This window comes from Delphinus delphis, chromosome 2 (assembly GCF_949987515.2).
Source record: "Delphinus delphis chromosome 2, mDelDel1.2, whole genome shotgun sequence".
Taxonomy (NCBI): Eukaryota; Metazoa; Chordata; class Mammalia; order Artiodactyla; family Delphinidae; genus Delphinus; species Delphinus delphis.
The window spans coordinates 35,122,216-35,140,438 of NC_082684.1; the positions used below are offsets into that span (position 1 = coordinate 35,122,216).

The window sequence follows — 18,223 nt, forward strand, 5'->3', positions numbered from 1 at the left end:
CTACCTTGACTTCAAGACCCACTAAAATTACTTACGCCTTGAAATCTTACCTTGTAGAAGGTTCTCACTGGAACTCCTCCAACTCTTTAAATCTGAATTACAGCATTTATCACATTTTACACATTCTACCATATTATCAAATATCAAACATATCAAATATTATGCTTACTTGCACATGTTTTTTTAATCTTCCTTGATGGACTGTAATGTTAGCAATTATCCCTATTCATTCTTGTAAATAGTATAGCATGATGGACCTTGTACTCAAGCACACAGTATATGCTTAATAAATATTTCTTGGATGAATGTAGGTAAAGAACTCCTTGCATGAGCTTTCATTTGACCTCTATTAATTAACCTTATCTTCTTTAATTGAACATATAAACTAAATTTAAAATGTAGAACATTTTATTTTCAACTTTGGAAATATCAAGTATAAGTATCAAATATTTATTGTTTACAAATTGGCTTTTTTCATTACCATCATTTGGCACCTTGTCTACTAGTGGGCTAATTTTTGTTGTTTGCTTTACTAAGTACTCTATAGCATACTTAATGTCCCCCGTTACCACTGTTTGGAAAGTGCCCCTAAGTTTTTATTAAAGAAGCCATTGTGGATAGCATATATTTCAACTGTATTTTCTATAGTCAGTACAGATTTTTCCCATTTTTCACTTCCAAACATGATAAAAAAAATGTCCAGGTACTCATCTGCAATTTTATGGTTCATTACTTATTTTCCCCCTCTATTCCAAGGAACTGTAGATGTTTGAAATTTGTTTTTATGACATCTGAAATAAAACTGTAGTTTTTTTCTAAATTATCAACTATCTTTCCTCTAAATTTGCTTGCTATTCTCCAGCTATGACTGGAAAGACCAGACCAACTACAGGCTCTCTCCTACTTTCTAATCTGTATTTGCACAATGCTACAGTAAAATATAGATTACTCTATATTTTTAAAAATCTCCTTTATACCACTTAACCTTGCTAAGCCATCTGAACTATTCCTTTTATCCAGGCAGAACCCCAACAGAATGGCATAACAATCTTCTCTTTTTTTATTAACAAGGCCAACACACACTGGATTTTAAATAATGATCGAGGATTTTTTTTATTCATTAAGTTTCAGTATCATTACAGAAAATGTTATGGTACAGAGTTGTTTAACATTGTTTTTTCTTTGCTCTTGATTTCCACATGAATGCTGGTAACACTAATATCTGTACAAGATCAGTCTTTGATTTTATTTTTTATTCTGTACAATTTTAAATGTATTGGTTAAAAAGGCTGTCAGCACTTAAGGAAGCATTTTTTCCCCCCAGTTTGTTTGTTCAAATAAAAGGTATCCAGTTACTGCCCAAGAGTACTGTGCCATGAGGCTACTGGGATGCGAGGCCCCCCCACCCCCGAACGCTCTGCGGGGATGGTTCTCCTTGAGGCGGGGCAGGGCCACCACCCAGTCACTCTTTGTTTGGCACTGTGCACATAAACACGAGATACATGATAAAGAACAAGCAAAAGCTCTCTGTAAAGCGGTTATGAAGCATACTAAGAAGGGAAATCCAAGTGTTGCCTACGCTAGTATAAATAAGCAGACAGCCTTGATTTAAGAGCATAAGTAGTTGTATTTTAAAGATGAGAAAAACACAAGTTCTGCAGGCACCTACTGCTGTCTACTAAAAGCTATCGCTATCAGACCTAGCATTGAACACACAAAGCAATTTGCAAGAAAGGAAAAATTTGCTTTGATATAATCAGAATAGAGTTGTCTGTTAAGATTTATTTTTAGGTGTTTTTTTCTTTAAAAGGTATTTAAATTCTTTTGAAATATAGTTCAAGATGTTGACCATACAGATCAACTTTTATCCAAATCAGAAAAACTAGCTGTGCCGTTGCATATTACAGGATACAGTCAATGGTATGTAGACATGCATCAAAGCTTTCTCCTGCTGGTGACCATCATAGCCGTCCGATGACCATGACGTCCACCACCTCGCCCTTGTGGAGCTCCACGTACTGCTCTGTCTTTGGAGGAAGCATCAATAATCCGTTGGCGCTGCGCATGCTCATCAGACGGCTGCTCATCTGATTACCTAGGAGGAAATACTCTCATTACAGCAGCATCAGCGTCATGGTGTATGCATGCGCAGCCCTTGCAGTCCTTTTCAGAATAAAAACTGATGAACAGAGACACAGGTCTTCAAGAGGAAGAGAGATGATCAGACTTCCCAGTACCTTTTTCAGGTGGCCTTGCTACTGTATCCTACTACCTTCTCACTGAACTTTAAATATAAACATTACAAATTATTGCTTAAAAGAACAAAACCAAAATTTTACAGTATTGTGGAAAATACCATAGAATTTCTCAATTCAGGCTAAAATGTGACGTGTGTCTGAAAAGACAGGCTTTTAAACCCTATTAAAATAATAATGATAATAACAGCAGTGGCTACCATTTCTTTAGTATTTACCAAGTACCAGACAAGGTGGTAGACCTTTTACTCAACTACCTTATTTAATTCTCAACGACTCAAAAGAGGTTAGATAACTTACCTAGGGTCCTACTAATTAGTTGGTGGCCAATTTGAATGCAAGTCTGATGGTAAAGCCCATCAGAGACCTACTCACTGTGCTAGCTGATGTTTGCACTTGATAGGACCTTTGTTTAATTTTTTCTGGAATCCCATCAAAAGTCAGGTAAAATATGACTAGAGAAGTTGGGGATAAAAGTTTAAAGTCTACAGCAGGTAACTTCAGAACTCTGAATTACCAACGTTGATTTCTCAGTCCTTAAATCTTACCAATATCTAGTGTATAGTAAAGGCTACAGAGAATCACACTCTAATTGGGCTTTAATCTCACACTGATGGGTGGCATAGCCCAGTCCCCTCCTTTTCCTACCATCAAAGTTATGCTCAGAACTTACTGGTTGAACAAACAGATAAAAATCTTCTATAATTTTAGATTTGTATTTCAAATGTTTATCTAGAAAATATGGCTCCATGGAATAATAAAATCTTTATTTATTTATTTTTTACTCTTGTCCTGTTATGCTACACTGTTTTAGGAATAAGTTAACATCTAATCTTTCAAAAGGGAAAATGTACAATTATTACAAAATTAGGTATACTCAAGGAAGGAGGTTATACATAAATTTGTGTTTTAACAGGATGGGTGTATAGAGATACCTGCAGGTGTGAATGACTAACCTGTACTCTGTGCCCAAGGTAGTGGTTCTTGGTGATGCCAAGTCAGTATACACCGATGGTATTCTGGGCGAGGATCCAGTTTTACATCACATGATAACTGCAGAAAAATGAGGAAAAGAAAACAAACTTGATCACCTGATCATCTCTTAAAACTACAGGGTGGTGGCAGTTGTGCAAAGAGTTCAATGGACATGGAAATATCTTGGCATTCTGCTGTCTCCACCACTGCCACCTTATGTTCTTAATACAGGAAGTCCAGAGGTTGCGTTGCTCTGGTGAAAAGAGAAAAGAAGGCTAAGAAGTTGGTACCCGCAGTAGGAAAAAGGGCAGATGAAAAATATAAAGTCTATTTTTGAATTCTAATTTTACCTCTGACCTATGAATTAAGAAATCAAAGCAGATGTTTTAACATTGAAAATAAAGGAGGTAGACCTACACAAACATACAAGCTCAACATCCATTTATCGGTGTGTCATCCAACTGTCCGTCCATCCATCCATCCATCCATCCATCCAGTAAAGATTTACTGAGGTGCTAATTCAGCTACTCATTCATACACTTATCTTTAATATGAAAGGGATATTTTCTTTTTAAAATTTTTATTGGAGTATAGTTGATTGACAATGTTTTATTGGTTTGAGGTGTACAGTAAAGTGAATCAGGTATACATATACATATATCCACTCTTTTTTAGATTCTTTTCCCATATAGGCCATTACAGAGTACTGAGTAGAGTTCCCTGTGCTATAGAGTAGGTCCTTATTAGTTATCTATTTTACAACAGTGTGTATAGGTCAATCCCAATCTTCCAATTTATCCTTCCTCACCTCCCCCCTTACCCCCAGGTAACCCTAAGTTTGTTTTCTATATCTGTAACTCTATTTCTGTTTTGTAGATAAGTTCATTTGTACCCTTTTTTAAGATTCCACATATAAGTGATATCCTATGATATTTGTCTTTGTCTGACTTACTTCACTCAGTATGACGATCTCTAGGTCCATCCATGTTGCTGCAAATGGCATGATTTCATTCTTTTTTATGGCTGAGTATTATTCCATTGTATATATGTACCACATCTTCTTTGTCCATTCTTCTGTTGATGGACATTTAGGTTGCTTCCATGTCCTGGCTATTGTAAATAGTGCTGAAATGAACACTGTGGTGCATGTATCTTTTCAAATTATGGTTTTCTCTGGATATATGCCCAGGAGTGGGATTGCTGGATCATATGGTAGCTCTATTTTCAGTTTTTTAGGGAATCTCCATACAGTTCTCTGTAGTAGCTGTACCAGTTTACATTCCCACCAACAGTGTAGGAGGGTTCCCTTTTCTCCATACCCTCTCCAGCAGTTATTGTTGGTAGATTTTTTGATGATGGCCATTCTGACTATCTCATTATAGTTTTGATTTGCGCTTCTCTAATAATGAGTGATATTGAGCATCTTTTCATGTGCCCCCTGGCCATCTATATGTCTTCATTGGAGAAATGTCTATTTAACTCCTCTGCCTATTTTTTGATTGAGTTGTTTGTTTTTTTGATATTGAGTTGCATGAGGTATTTGTATATTTTAGAGATTAATCAAAAGGGATAGTTACTTTCTTTTCTCTTGATTATCAGATTATCCTGTAATCAGGACTGATTATATCAGTCCCAATACTGATAAACAATCTCATTAAAGCAAATAAAAGTAGTCTCATAAAAGTTATACCACTTTGGTTTGGTCACATCACTGGCACTAAAAGAATTCCTCTGAATGAGTCTTTGCTATGGAATGGCATCTTTCATATCTTTGTAACATAGCCAATTTCTGTTCACACACATTATACAGAATGACCAATCAACCTTCAACCTGGAGCCACTGTTTTTTTTTTTTATCTATGTCATTAAATTCATCCTGAAATCTGATCAAGGTGACAATGTGTTGGTAGCAGGTGCCTAAAAGGTATAACTTGAACAAGTTTATACAGTACATAATTATGATCTATAGCCCATCAAAGATTAGTTCAATGTTAGTGAAAACAAGACTCATTCCAATGCATGAAAATTAACATTTTCCATTAGCATAATAATCGTTTAAGTTACTCTATCTTAAAATGGTCTAGAAATCCTTTACTCAACTAAAACAGATATTGCTTAGATTAAATGATATAGTTAAAACTTGACCTGGAAATTTTTATTGAAGTGAGTTTATCTCTAATCCATTCTGGTTACTTTGTTTTAAAATATTCTAATAATCTAATTAGAATATTAAAACATTCTAATTATGCTTTTTATCTGGAATCCAGAATAAAATTCAATTCTAGGGTGCTTCTCCTTGATTAAGTCACACTCTGCTCTTTCACATGATATTACTTATGTTTATACCCTATTTCATATCTACTGGGGGGTAACTTGCCATTGCTCCTAAATTATTCTGTGCTTACCTGAGGACAAAAATCTGTCTTTCAACCTGAGTGTGTGTGTTCTCCAGTACTAAACCACAAGAGCTATTCATGTGGCTGTGTCATTTGCTAAGTGTTTAAGGTTTTTCCCCAGCAATGGCACTGAATGGCTCATGGAAGTACAGTGGAGCAAATACTATACTGGGAAGATACTGGCACCTAGGTTCTACTCCCAGTTTTACTGCTAACCGATGTGCTGTATTGGCAACTTATTTTGCTTTCCCATACCTGTTTGTTCATCTACAAAATGGGGTTGTTTGTTTTAAAGGAAAATATTTGTTAATTTAATAAACAAGAATCAATTGCATCAAATTAAAGTGAATGAAATTTTTTTACAGCCTCACAAACAGCTGTTCCCTTTGTAGCAAGAGATGAAGCTAATTAGATTTTTATGGTATTTTGATGAAATGCAGAATACTTTATTCACCAATATATTTAGTTACACTGACACTATAGTTCTGGTATATTACATCAGTTAGTTTAAGAAAGCACCTATTTACTATAAGCTTCAGTGCTTATAAGAATGATGTACCATGAGTAAACATACACATATATCAATATTTTGGTGGAAAAACACTGCAAATGGTGGATGTTTCACTTCTGCCGATTTCTTCTACTCTTTCAAAACTGGGCAGTGAGCTGTGGACTAGGAGTCCTCTGTTTCCTTTGAATATTTTGCTGGCACACAGTAGTCACTCAAGAGATAAAATTGTATCATTTGGTATAGTATTATATGGTATGCTCTACATGTGAATGTCTAAGAGAGAGAATGAGAAAAAAAAAAAAAGAAAGGTCAATGAAATGAGCTGATAAGCCACAGACGGGGAGAAAATAATTGTAAAAAACACACCTGATAAAGGTCTGTTATCCAAAATATACAAACAATTCTTAAAACTCAATAATAAGAAGATGAACAACCCAGTTAAAAACTGGGCAAAAGAATTGAGCACCTTACCAAAGAAGATATACACATGAGAAGTAAGCATATGAAAAAATGTTCAACATCATAAGTCATTAGGAAATTGCAAATTAAAACAACAACGAGATATCACTAGATACTTACTAGAAAGACCAAAAATCCAAAACACTGGCCACACCAAATCCTACTGAGAATGTGGAAGAAAAGGGACTCTTATTCACTACGGTGGGAATGCAAAACGGTAGAGCTACTTTGGAAGACATTTTGGCAGTTTCTTACAAAACGAAATATATTCTTATCATACAGTCCAGCAATCACAGTCCTTGGTATTTACCCAAGTGAACTGAAAGTTTATGTTCATACAAAAACCTGCACACAAATGTTTATAGCAGATTTATTCATAATTGCCCAAATTTGGAAGCAACCAAGATACCCTTCAGTAGGTGAATGGATAAACGGTGGTATATCCAGAGAATGGAATATTATTCCTTGCTAAAAAGAAATGAACTATCTAGCCGTGAAAAGACACGGAGGAACAAACGCATATTAATAAGTGAAAGAAGACAATCTGAAAAGGTAACATACTGTATGATTCCAACAATATGACATTCTGGAAAAGGCAAAACAGTAAAAAGATCAAGGGTGAGCAGGGAGGGAGGAACGAATAGGCAGAGCACAGAGAGTTTTTAGGGTTGTGAAACTGTACGATATACAATGGTAGATACATGTAACTGTACATTTGTCAAGACCCCTAGAATACACAACACTGAAAGTAAACCCTAATGTAAACTATGGACTTTGGGTGATAATGATGTGTCACTGTAGGTTCATTGATTGTAACAAATGTACCACTGTGGTGCAGGACGTCAACAGCTGGGAAGGTTGTGTGTGTAAGGATGGGGTGGGGAGGAGGAGTAATACAGGAACTCTCCGTAGTTTCCAGTTAATTTTGTTATGAACCTAAATGTGCTCTAAAAACAAAATTTGTTACTTAAAAAAAAGGGGAGAATATTTTTTTCCTTCCTCTTTGTCCTGTCCATCTTTTAGAGAAGTGACCTCAAAGAATTATCTAATACAGTAAATAATTAATTGCAAACACAGTGTAATAGGGCACAAAGAAGTAAATAATCAACCCTTCTTAGGGACACTGAGAAAGGCTTCACAGAGGGCATGATGCCTGAGTCTTATGACTAAGGAATTTTCCAAGCTGAGAAAAGAGATGGGGGTGATTAGGAGAGAACCTCCTAGGAAGGAGATCTCACGTCCGTTCTGGAGGCAGAAAAAAGCTTGATATGGTCAGAGTGCAGGATGGGAAGCAGATGAAGCTGGAAGGGAAAACAGGCCTTGGGATGGAGGGCCTCCTGTGCGCACTTGAGCAGTCTGGATTTAACCCTGCGGTCATGGGAAGCATTGAAGAATTTTAATTGGAGATGCTGACATGATTAGAGTTAGAAAAGGGATTTAAAAGGAGGCAGGATTAGAAGAGAAACCATTAAACATTGGAGCCATCATTCAAACCAGCTTATTTGGCTATAAAACACAGGGGATGTGGATGGTGGAGGGCGCTTTAGGAGAATGGTGAAGATTTGGAAGACTGCAGTAAGGAATGGAAAAAGCTGATCCACGGGATATAAAAGGATCATCAAGGGGAATTTGGGCCCCTGCTGAGGTTTGTAAATTGGAAGGGATAACTTGAACAGCTGTACTCTCTTCTCTAGTTGTACTCAGTGCCCTGGGAATAAAACTGAAGGACAAAAAAGGGAGGATTGATCTAAGTTTGTGGATTCTTAGAGTTACTACAGTTCATGGAAGAAGAGGCAAAAAAAATTTGAGGGTGTTAGAAAAACACTGAAGTGATACACCACAGGATTTAGGTTGGATGAGGAAAGGGGTAAAGCCAGAAGGGACTTATGGAAAGGGAGAAGGGAAGGTGTTATAGGAGTGTTTAAATTCTTTTATATCTATGGGTAGGTAACTTGCCATTGTTCCTAAACTGTATACCAGAGTTGGTGATTTTTGAGATGGAGCACTTCATGGTATTAAAAAGGATATGTGTATTGAGTTGCTGAAGCAGAAATAAAGTTATTTAGAATTATGAAAATAAAGCAACTGATGATAAGAGGTGAGGGAGAGAAGACTTTTAGACGATTGCCAAAGACCTGAAAGTCTTGGGAAGGTTTGATGGTGGTAATGAGGGGAAGGTGAAAGCTCCAGGAGACTCAGGGAAGAGGCTGGACTAAGCTGCACAGATTGGAGAAGAGAGTTTGTGAGAAAACAGATGACCAGAGGGGATTCTATTAGAGTGGAGGTCCCATGTGACATGCTCCAGGCCCTGGTTGGTACCTAGGGCCCGGACTCTGCTCAAATCTGGTCAAAACTTCCAAAGAGTGGTTAAAGGAGCTTTACACTAACTTTTAAAAGTACTAGAGAAGTTATGAGGCACTGATTTCATTAGTCCAACAGAGAGGCGCTCGAGCTCATCTGCCTTATAAATCATCTAAAATTTATCAAGTAACTTTAAAAATTCTTACACCTGTTGGTGCGGATCAGTTTTAAGTTAATTTTTCCAAAGTTTCTATAACCTAGTTATATTTTTCATCTCTGAATAATAATAAAACTGGTTTATATTTCTTATAAATCATAGACAGTTCTATCATTTTCAATATCTGTTTTTTAATCAATCCATAGGCCATTATATTCTCATATAACAGGTATCCAATTATACCTTTTGATGTTCAATGACTGACCTTTTTTAAAGCTGAATAATGCTCCATTGTACACATACACTTCATTTTCCCTATCCATTCATCTGTTGTTGGAAATTTGGGTTGTTTTCTTATCTTTGTATAGTGAATTATGCTATAATGAACACCGGGGTGCAAATATCTGTTTGAGATCCTGATTTCAATTCTTTTGGACATATACCCAGAAGTGAGATTGCTGGATCATACAGTAGTTCTACTTTTAATTTCTGAGTAACCTCCATACTGTTTTCCATGAGGCAACATGGATAAACCTAGAGGACACGATGCTAAGTGAAATAAGCCAGTTACAAAAATACTGCATGATTCCACTTATAGGAAGTATCTAAAATAGTCACTCACAGAGGCAGAGAATAGCATGGTGGTTGTCAGGGGCTGAGGGGAGGAGGGAAGGGAAATTGTTGCTCAATGGATATAAAGTTTCTGTTATGCAAGGTGAATACATTTTAAAGAATCTGCTGTACAACATATTACCTATAGTTACCAATGTGGTATTGTGCACTTTAAAACACTTTAAGAGGATAGTTCTCACATTAAATGTTCTTAGCATGAAATAAACAAACAAATCAAAGAACACAAAGAAATGTTTGGAGGTGATGGATATGTTTAGTACCTTCATTGTGATGACGGTATCACAGGTGTTTGCATATGTCCAAATTCATCAAAATGTCTACATTAAATATGTGCAATTTGTGTATATCAATTATACCTTAGTAAAGCTTAAAAGAAAGAAAAGTACTGATTTAGTATTATAGTTTAAATTGCCAGGAAAATTGTTCATTAGTTATTACATAGAAACTGTGTTACATAATTAGTTTACTAGTAGTAGTAAAGCAAACTGAAGTTAGTGTTGGTGGAGAAGGGGACTCTAATTTCGGAGTGATTTTTACTGCAGGTATAATTCCTCAGCCTTAGTGGTCCTTTTTCCAAACAATATGGTCTCCCTTTTCTTCTGCTTCACTAGAGTCTCTTTCTTGTCCTTTAATTGTCTTTTTCTGAACTGTTTAAAATTTATCAGCGGGGTCACAGAAAAAGTGATCAGCTAATTGCTGTTCTCTCTAAGTTTACATAGGGGAAATTCTTGTCCCTCCTTCCATATAGGTTTAGTATTAGTTTAGTATTCTATTGACCATTTTGTCATTACATATCCACTCCTAAATGGACTTCTAGCTGGAGAAAATTATTCACTTTAGGAGTCATGGAATAATGTGGGAAGGGAATAAACGGGACTCCTTTCCCTCTGTTTTCTATCATGAAGAGGGGACTATAACCACATTTTTCCTCAAAACTAATATAAAATTCTAGACGTTTGTTTTGGGCAGTTAAAAAATCATATCCTAATTTGTTATTAGGCTTCAATTTTGGTTTCCGGTCATTAGAAAACATTACCCTGGCTTTGATGATGGTTGGCCGAGGATCCAAGATGCCTTGCATCTTTCTCAGTGCAGGCACAACAAAGAGATTGCAGGTGACCACGGCTGACACAGGATTCCCTGAAAGTCAACCAAGCAGTTATTTATAGTACACACATAAAAATTTGCCATATAATTATGACTGTCTATACCTTCAGGTATCATAGAGAGTGAAATGACTAACCACTAGCATTCCTCTTCTGAATCACCTTGAATCCAAAAGGATGCCAGAATAGAGCTGTAGTTGACCAAATGCCACAGAGGGTGTAAATATTTGGATCTAGCAGTGAAACGCAGAGACTTCTGATGCACAGAAGCTGTTTGGCACCATTTATATCTGTTTTCCTGAGAGCCATGCATTGAAAGCCTTTAGTAATGAGTTTGCACTTGCTATTTTTAAAATGTTCTAAAATTACCATAGTAGTACATGCTCAGTGCAAAAGAAAATTAGCAAGTAGGATAAGAATAAAGAAATTTATCCATAATCCCCTCTAACCAAAAATTTCTTTAAACTAAAAAAAAAACAACAATGATTTAAGACGTGAAGGACTTGAAGGCGAATACTCTTAGGAACGGAATTATGTTCCCCTCAAATTCATATGTTGAAGTCTTAACCCCCAATGTGGCTGTATTTGGAGAAAGGACCTCTAAAGAGGTAACCAAAATTAAATGAGGTTGTAAGGGTGAGGCCCTAATCCAATAGGACTGGCGTCCTTATAAAAAGAGGAAGAAACACGAGTGTGTATACACAGAAGAAAGGCCACGTGAAGACACTGAGAGAAGGTGGCCATCTGCAAGCAAGGAAGAAAGATTGTAACAGAAACCGACCTTGCTGGCACCTTGATCTTAGACTTTCAGTCTTCAGAACTGTGAGAAAATAAATTTCTGTTGTTTAAGCCACCCAGTCTGTGACATTCTGTTATGGCAGCCTGAGCAGATTAATACAAACACCAAGTTTTTTTGCAGTTATAAGAAAAATTTGAGGAATTCAACTGTACCTCTCCAAGAAGAAATCTGGGTGTGTCACGCACTTCAAAGAGAGGTATGGTGGGCTATGAAAAAAACGACTGAGCTGAGAATAACAGATTTCGCTTCTTGTGTGGTATTGTTAACTTACCAAGCCATGCGACCCAGGCAAGAGTTCCAAACCTTTCTGGGTCTAACGTTACTCATCCACAAAATGAAAGGTTTGGATTATATGATTCTTAATATTCCTTTTGGTTCTAAAATTCAAATTTTACTAATACTTTTATACAGTGGTATGTGAGTATGTATATATATAGAGAGAGAGGGGGTGGGGAATGCTTATTATATTTTAGGTTACCTTGGCCTGGCTTTGTGCTGCTAATTTCATCATCAAAATAAAAGTAATGGTCAGTTTAGCCTATTACTAGCTAAAAGCATACCTTTAATTTTCTTCTACCCACAAAAGCAGTTAAGAATAGATTTTTTTTAAGTTGTTAAAAAAAGTTGTGATGAATGACATTGATTATTTCAATAGAAAAAGTGAATTGTCCCACAGGACAGCAGACTCTTAATGAGAATCAATTGCTTTCCTCTTGCCTCAAAATATGAACAGATGGAAATTTTTCTGGAAAAGCAAAAAAAGGAAAAATAAAAGAAAAATAAGTAAGAAAGCTATTGCTCAACAATGATTACAGTATTCTTGTAATGCTACTGTTTTATAAAATTACTCTATAAAATATGAATTGCTCTATATAAGAAAAGGGACTGGAAAAATCAACACCAAGAAAATTGCAAATAGTGGTTATTTCAGGGGGAGGGAGATTTTGGATAACATTTCTTAATGCTTATCCGTGTTTCCTAATGTTTTTACAGTGAACACATGTTACTATAGTAATTTTAAAAAGTTAAAAAAAAGAAAAAGTAGATAACACATAACTTTTCAACTGCATTAGAACTTATCAAGATTAGTAATGGCTTTAATTGCAAGGACCTTAAGAAACCAAAAATCCAATTCTGAGTTTTCAAATTCTTATAAAAAGAACCACTTTGCTGGTTCTACAATCTGAACATGTGAATTGTTGCTGCCCTCTTTTGGTACTTTCAGGCTGAGCAGTGAAAATCTCAAAATAAAGCAGCAATTTGAAAATAGGCTATTTAATTATAACTTCTTTGGCAGATCAACAACACTTAGTAAAGGCAAAATAGGCTCCCACTATAACATACTTTGTAGGTCAAGTCATATCTTCTGTAGACAACAAAAACAGTCTCTTCTAGTCAAAATGAAGCTAGGAAGATGATTTCATTTCTCTATATAATGGTCTTCAGAGTATCTAGGGATGTATTAAAGGCCCTAAGGAGTTCTGTACAACAGAAATCGTTTGAAGACTAAAACTTTATTTACATGACCTCGCTCTTAACATTTCCTATATGAGAGAAACATACTCTCCTTTATGCTTACAGATAGGGGCTTTAAACATGTTTTTAAAGTTCTAAAATTTTCTGCCTGCCTTCTTTTCTTTCTATCTCTATTTTGACCTTTACTTAATATAAAAAAGCAGGTAAATATCCCAAAGCCACCAGACTTGTACATCTGAAAGGAATAAGTAGGTTATTTTCTAAAGGAATCTATGCCAAAAAATAGAGAATGGGACACTGCTACAGATCAGAGGATAATTTTTAAAATTGAAAAAAATAAGTAGATACACAAAACTTCTAAACTGCTTTAGAATTTATCAAGATTAGTAATGGCTTTAAAACCTGGCTTTAAATGCACAGCCGAAGTCCAAAAATTGTAAACTGAACCACTTTCCTTTTTCTATAATCTGAACATGTGAGTTTCTGCTCACATGGGAGAGGGTGGGGATAATGATGTGGTCAGACTGATGATGCCTGGGATTTGGCTGAGAAGCATCAGTATTTGCAGCCCCTCCTGTGTTGCTGCTCTCCCCAACCAGTCCAAATCTGGTGAGTACCAAAGGCAGCTTTGTACTTTTTTGTTCTAGTATTTCCATGGGCGATTTAAGGCCCTTTGGCCCCTTGAGCATAATACTCTAGTTGTGAGAGGTAATCATACTGCTAACTTTGACCAATTTCCTGTAAGGAAAAGCAGGTGCCCTAGAAAGACGTAGTGACACTTAACTCCTGATTATCATCTTAGGGTCTGAAATGTGCTTTGAAAGATACTAATTTGACTTTCACACCAACCCTAATTAGCCCCATTTTATAGAAGAAGAAACAGCTTCAGAGAGGTTATGTGATTTGTCCAAGGTCATACAGTATGAAAAGCTGGGATTTGAACCCAGGTGTTTCAGATTCCAAATCATGCGCTCTGATAGGGGACTGGTCACCTGGGAAACAAAAAGATTTTGGTCATTTTTCCAGAAAAAGCAAAAGAAACTATTTCAATTATTCTTACCTGGTAGTGCAAAGATTATTTTTCTTACACCATCAATATCCAAAGTTGCAAATGTCGTTGGCAGGCTAGAGGAAAAGTAGAGGTTGTTTGTTAGTGACTGCTAAGCAACCTGAGTAGTAAGTTAAATACTGCAGTTTTCTTGTTACATGGTTCTTCATACAGGTCACCTATTGTGTGAAAGTTCTTTTCTGTTGACTCTCCTTTAAATCTTTATAACCTGAAGTGTTTCGAGAGCATTTAAATTAATTCTTTTTTAGCATCTTCTGTTTTCAAGTAACCAAACTTCCTGGTTTTCTGTAGTTTACATGTTTTTCCTTCTTGCCAGTGCCGTAGAAGCATATGCCAAATCCTGGAGTTTCTCCACCCCTCTAGTTAACAATGTCTATACGTTTTTTTTTCTGCTGGAGAATAACAATCGTTCTTTTTATCTGAAGACTACCTGGTAATACACGTCTATCAGATAACTACCTATTGTTCAAGATGAGTATTTCTCAGCCCTTTAAGACTATACTCAGCAATAAACATATAAGCTTCCCTCCTATGAAGGGAATGTTTTGAAATGTCAAAATAAATAAAATACCATGACTAGAACAAAATTAAAGCAATAGTAATTTAAGAATATTATCAAATTATACTTCCTCAAAAGTCTGACATGAACCCTCATCATGGGGGTATGCAGAGGGGTGTGAGTGTGAAGAGGGCAGGTGGTTAATAATAGTGATTTTTTTCTATTGACTACCCTTAATATAGAATTTCAGCTAAAATTTTTATTATATTAATGAATCTTGAGTGATGCAAAATTCTTAGGGAATGCTGAAATTTAAAAGTAGCTGAAAAATTACCCTTTTAAGCACCCAAATTGTTTTTCTTTTTACTATTTTTGCTCGTTGGTTGAAAGAAGAAAGGATCACTCACTCATTACCTTTTGCAATAATATGATGAACATTAATATTTTTGATGAATTACAGCCATCATTATGAATTGATTCTACTCTGCTATGATACAGAGATTTTGGGTCACAGGGGTATTAAACCATAACATAACAGTACACGTGGCAGTGTTTCTATAGTTCTTGTTTCTGTTTTTTTCCCCTAGTTTTTTTTTCTGTAGGTCCCCTTAATGCTAGACTGCCATCATCTTGACCCTTAAAGCTGGCCTTTGGTTTGGGAACCAGAGAGCAGTAGTAATAGTTATATTGTTGGAATGATAATAATAATAGTAATAATAGAAGTTACTATTTTTAAAGAAACATCTAAGCATTATATCCATTATTTCATTTAATTCTTACAATAATCCCATGAGGTGACAATTGTCATCCCATTTTACAGATGAGGAAAATGAGACTCAGAGAGATTAAGCAATTTGGCCAAAATTACTCAGATACTAAGATTGGAACCAAGGTTTTTCTAACTTTACGGCTCATAATTAGATAAGCCTCTCATAGGGTGCACTGTGAAGTGTTATTACATGGACTTTGTAACATCTGTTCTTGGCTACTCTGAGGCCTTTTTTTGCTTACTTCCTGATTCTTTGCTGTGTTTTAGAAAACTGAGATTAGAATGTCATATCCATTTATAGATAGGTTATTTGGCAATGACTGTTACTGTGTGATGAAAATAATTTCCAAGATACATTTTCGACAACAGCTATGCTCACTGTAGATGATCCATAAAAACTGTGATTGGTAGATCTGGTTGATAATATTCCAAATGCTTTTTGAGTATCTCCGTGTCTAAAAGGAAAGAGGTTAATTGCATTCTGAACGTACTGTATGTGGGAAGAGCAAAGCTAAATTGTTTTTGAGCTTTTTATATTTCTTCTTATTCTACTATTAAGTAGCAATTACCTTTAAATTCTTCTTCTCTTCAGACAAGTATAAAATTCTGGACAATTAAAGGAAGCCCATTTAAACTTCTACACCATTTTTTTTAAATAGCAAACTAACACACATAATAAGATTGAGGAGGGAATGCATAACACATTCCTTCTACTGTATTTAAAACCAATTTAAATCATCTTTTGAACCTTGCAGACAGCTACTGTGATTTCTCTGAAGGTACTCATTTTAAAAAGGTTCCATTACAATAAAACATTTTGTTATGTGCGCTGCTATCATGAGTGTTTTATTGCTAGACTGTGAAGTTTTTGTTTAGGATCTGGAAAGTCATTTCCTTGAAACTCAACACCTATTTTTCATTTTTCCTCTTGAGATCAGAATGTAACAGCTTTTATACAATAACCGAAGTCACAGAAGTCCTACAGCTGAAGTAAGTGGTAAATAATAGACTAAAAATAAAATGAGTACCAAAATTATACATCATGGGTGCTGAGATTAATTTAAATAATAGATAATTTAAATAATAGATATTATACAAATATTTCTCCTCTAGAGGTGAGGGTAAGTAATGTCAGCTTCTTTCTCACTGCAAAGGAATAATCAATTCAATTTTTGAGATTAGTGAGAAGTACACTGACATACTTTTGGGATGTCCTCTGTATTCTAATCAAATTAGTACTGCCCATGGGGACAGAGTAAAAAAAAGCCTGTGTACTCATAGCATAATAATATTTGCTTAAGACAAGATATTCTTAATAAGAATGATCCCAATCCAACACCTTCAATAGTAAAAGGGCCTTGTCAGTGGCAGCATATCAGAGCAACTACAGAAATATAATGCCAAGAATTCTAAATTCTATTACATTGTGGAGAAGGCTTTAGGGACAATCTTAACTTCATACTTAAATGTAAAGCCTGATCTCTGCCTTAGAACTGACACAAGGTATCCAATAAATCAGGGAGATTAGGAGGGCTGGCTTGACACTTAAAAAAGGTTTCTGGAATTTGCTGCTAGTTCCCATGGCTCACTTGTAACAACTGGTAAGTCCCACCTCTACTTTCTCTTAGGGTTCATATGAGCACCCATCAGAGTATGACCCTGAACTAAAGCATCATTACTGTTGTCCCTGGCAGCATGGAGGTGTGCTGGAATGCTCACCCACACACTGAGGGCTTTCAACAGTGTTTTTATAATGTTTACATACCACAGGTTTATAGAGGAGCAGGGGTCTCAACAGGCAGGCTGTTGTTTAAAGACATGGCCACACATATTTTATCAACACCAGTGTTTGCATTCTTTGAGGATTTACAATGGATTACAGAACCTCCATTAGCCCTTCCTGAGGGAGCTATTAGTTTTTAGGAGCTACGCAAGATCTAGGTATGTGGTTACTTTTCTTTCCTCTTGGGAGGTAGTAAGAAGCAGTATGAAACACTATTCATGAAGTATTCTTACAAAAAAAAAAAAATTGAATCTGAGTCTACTCAAACCTTTAGATCTAACTTCCGATGTACAGAATATACTGGAGAGAGACAGGAACAAATTAAATGCCACCACAAGGAAGCAATCAGCCAAATCCATTCACTAGGACAAAACTAGGACAAAAGATTCAGTTGCTTCAACAAGTAGTGGCATGCCAAAAAAGGGGGGCGGTGGTTGGTAAATGTTCCTGTTTAATAGAAACTTAACCAAATACAGTGAGTAGACCTGACTTGAATCCTAATTCATACAAAACATATGTAAGAAGGCATACTTTTCCTTGACATTTGGGAGAATTTTCAAATACGATCACGGTATTAGATGATACTGAGGTATTCTTATTTATTCTGTTTGAGATAATACCATTGTGATTATGTAAGAAAGTACTGCTGTTGTTATTAATATTTGAGATGTACACTAAAATGACATGTCTAGAACTTGCTTTAAAACAATCCAGCCCTCTGCCCCCCCAAAAAGGTGAAGAAGAGGATTGATAAAACAATTACAGAAAAATAGTTACTGAAGTTGGGCGATGGGTATATGGGGGTTTCATTGTACTCCCTGCATTTGTGTATGTTTGAGAATTTTCATACTGAAATGTTATAAGTGAGAGAAAGAAGCAGAAAAAGAGAAGGAAGGAACTAGGCATGGATATTAAAGGGAGAAAAGGTTTGGAAAGTTGCTTGCTTTGTTTAAACCAGACCCAGTGATTTATAAAGAAGATGAATTCCCATTTCAGGTAGGATATACACTTGTTCAGAGAACTCTAATACTATAA

The 18,223-nt window shown here is 35.9% G+C and overlaps 1 protein-coding gene across 9 annotated transcripts in view; it reads right to left on the reverse strand.

Annotated features, from left to right (window-relative positions):
* Positions 1-688: 688 nt before the first annotated feature.
* Positions 689-18,223, reverse strand: part of GPHN (gephyrin) — a 626,216-nt gene continuing 608,681 nt past the window's right edge. For 2 of the 9 annotated variants that reach the window (XM_060004374.1, XM_060004382.1), the window contains 4 exons: positions 14,129-14,193; positions 10,724-10,827; positions 3,212-3,308; positions 690-2,095 (listed from right to left, as the gene is read on the reverse strand). In XM_060004374.1, the coding sequence (XP_059860357.1) occupies positions 1,962-2,095; positions 3,212-3,308; positions 10,724-10,827; positions 14,129-14,193 (400 nt within the window). In that variant the 3' untranslated portion in view covers positions 690-1,961. Of the gene's footprint in view, positions 2,096-3,211; positions 3,309-10,723; positions 10,828-14,128; positions 14,194-18,223 lie in introns of all 9 variants that reach the window. The other 7 variants (XM_060004375.1, XM_060004378.1, XM_060004376.1 and 4 more) reach the window with 5 other exon arrangements.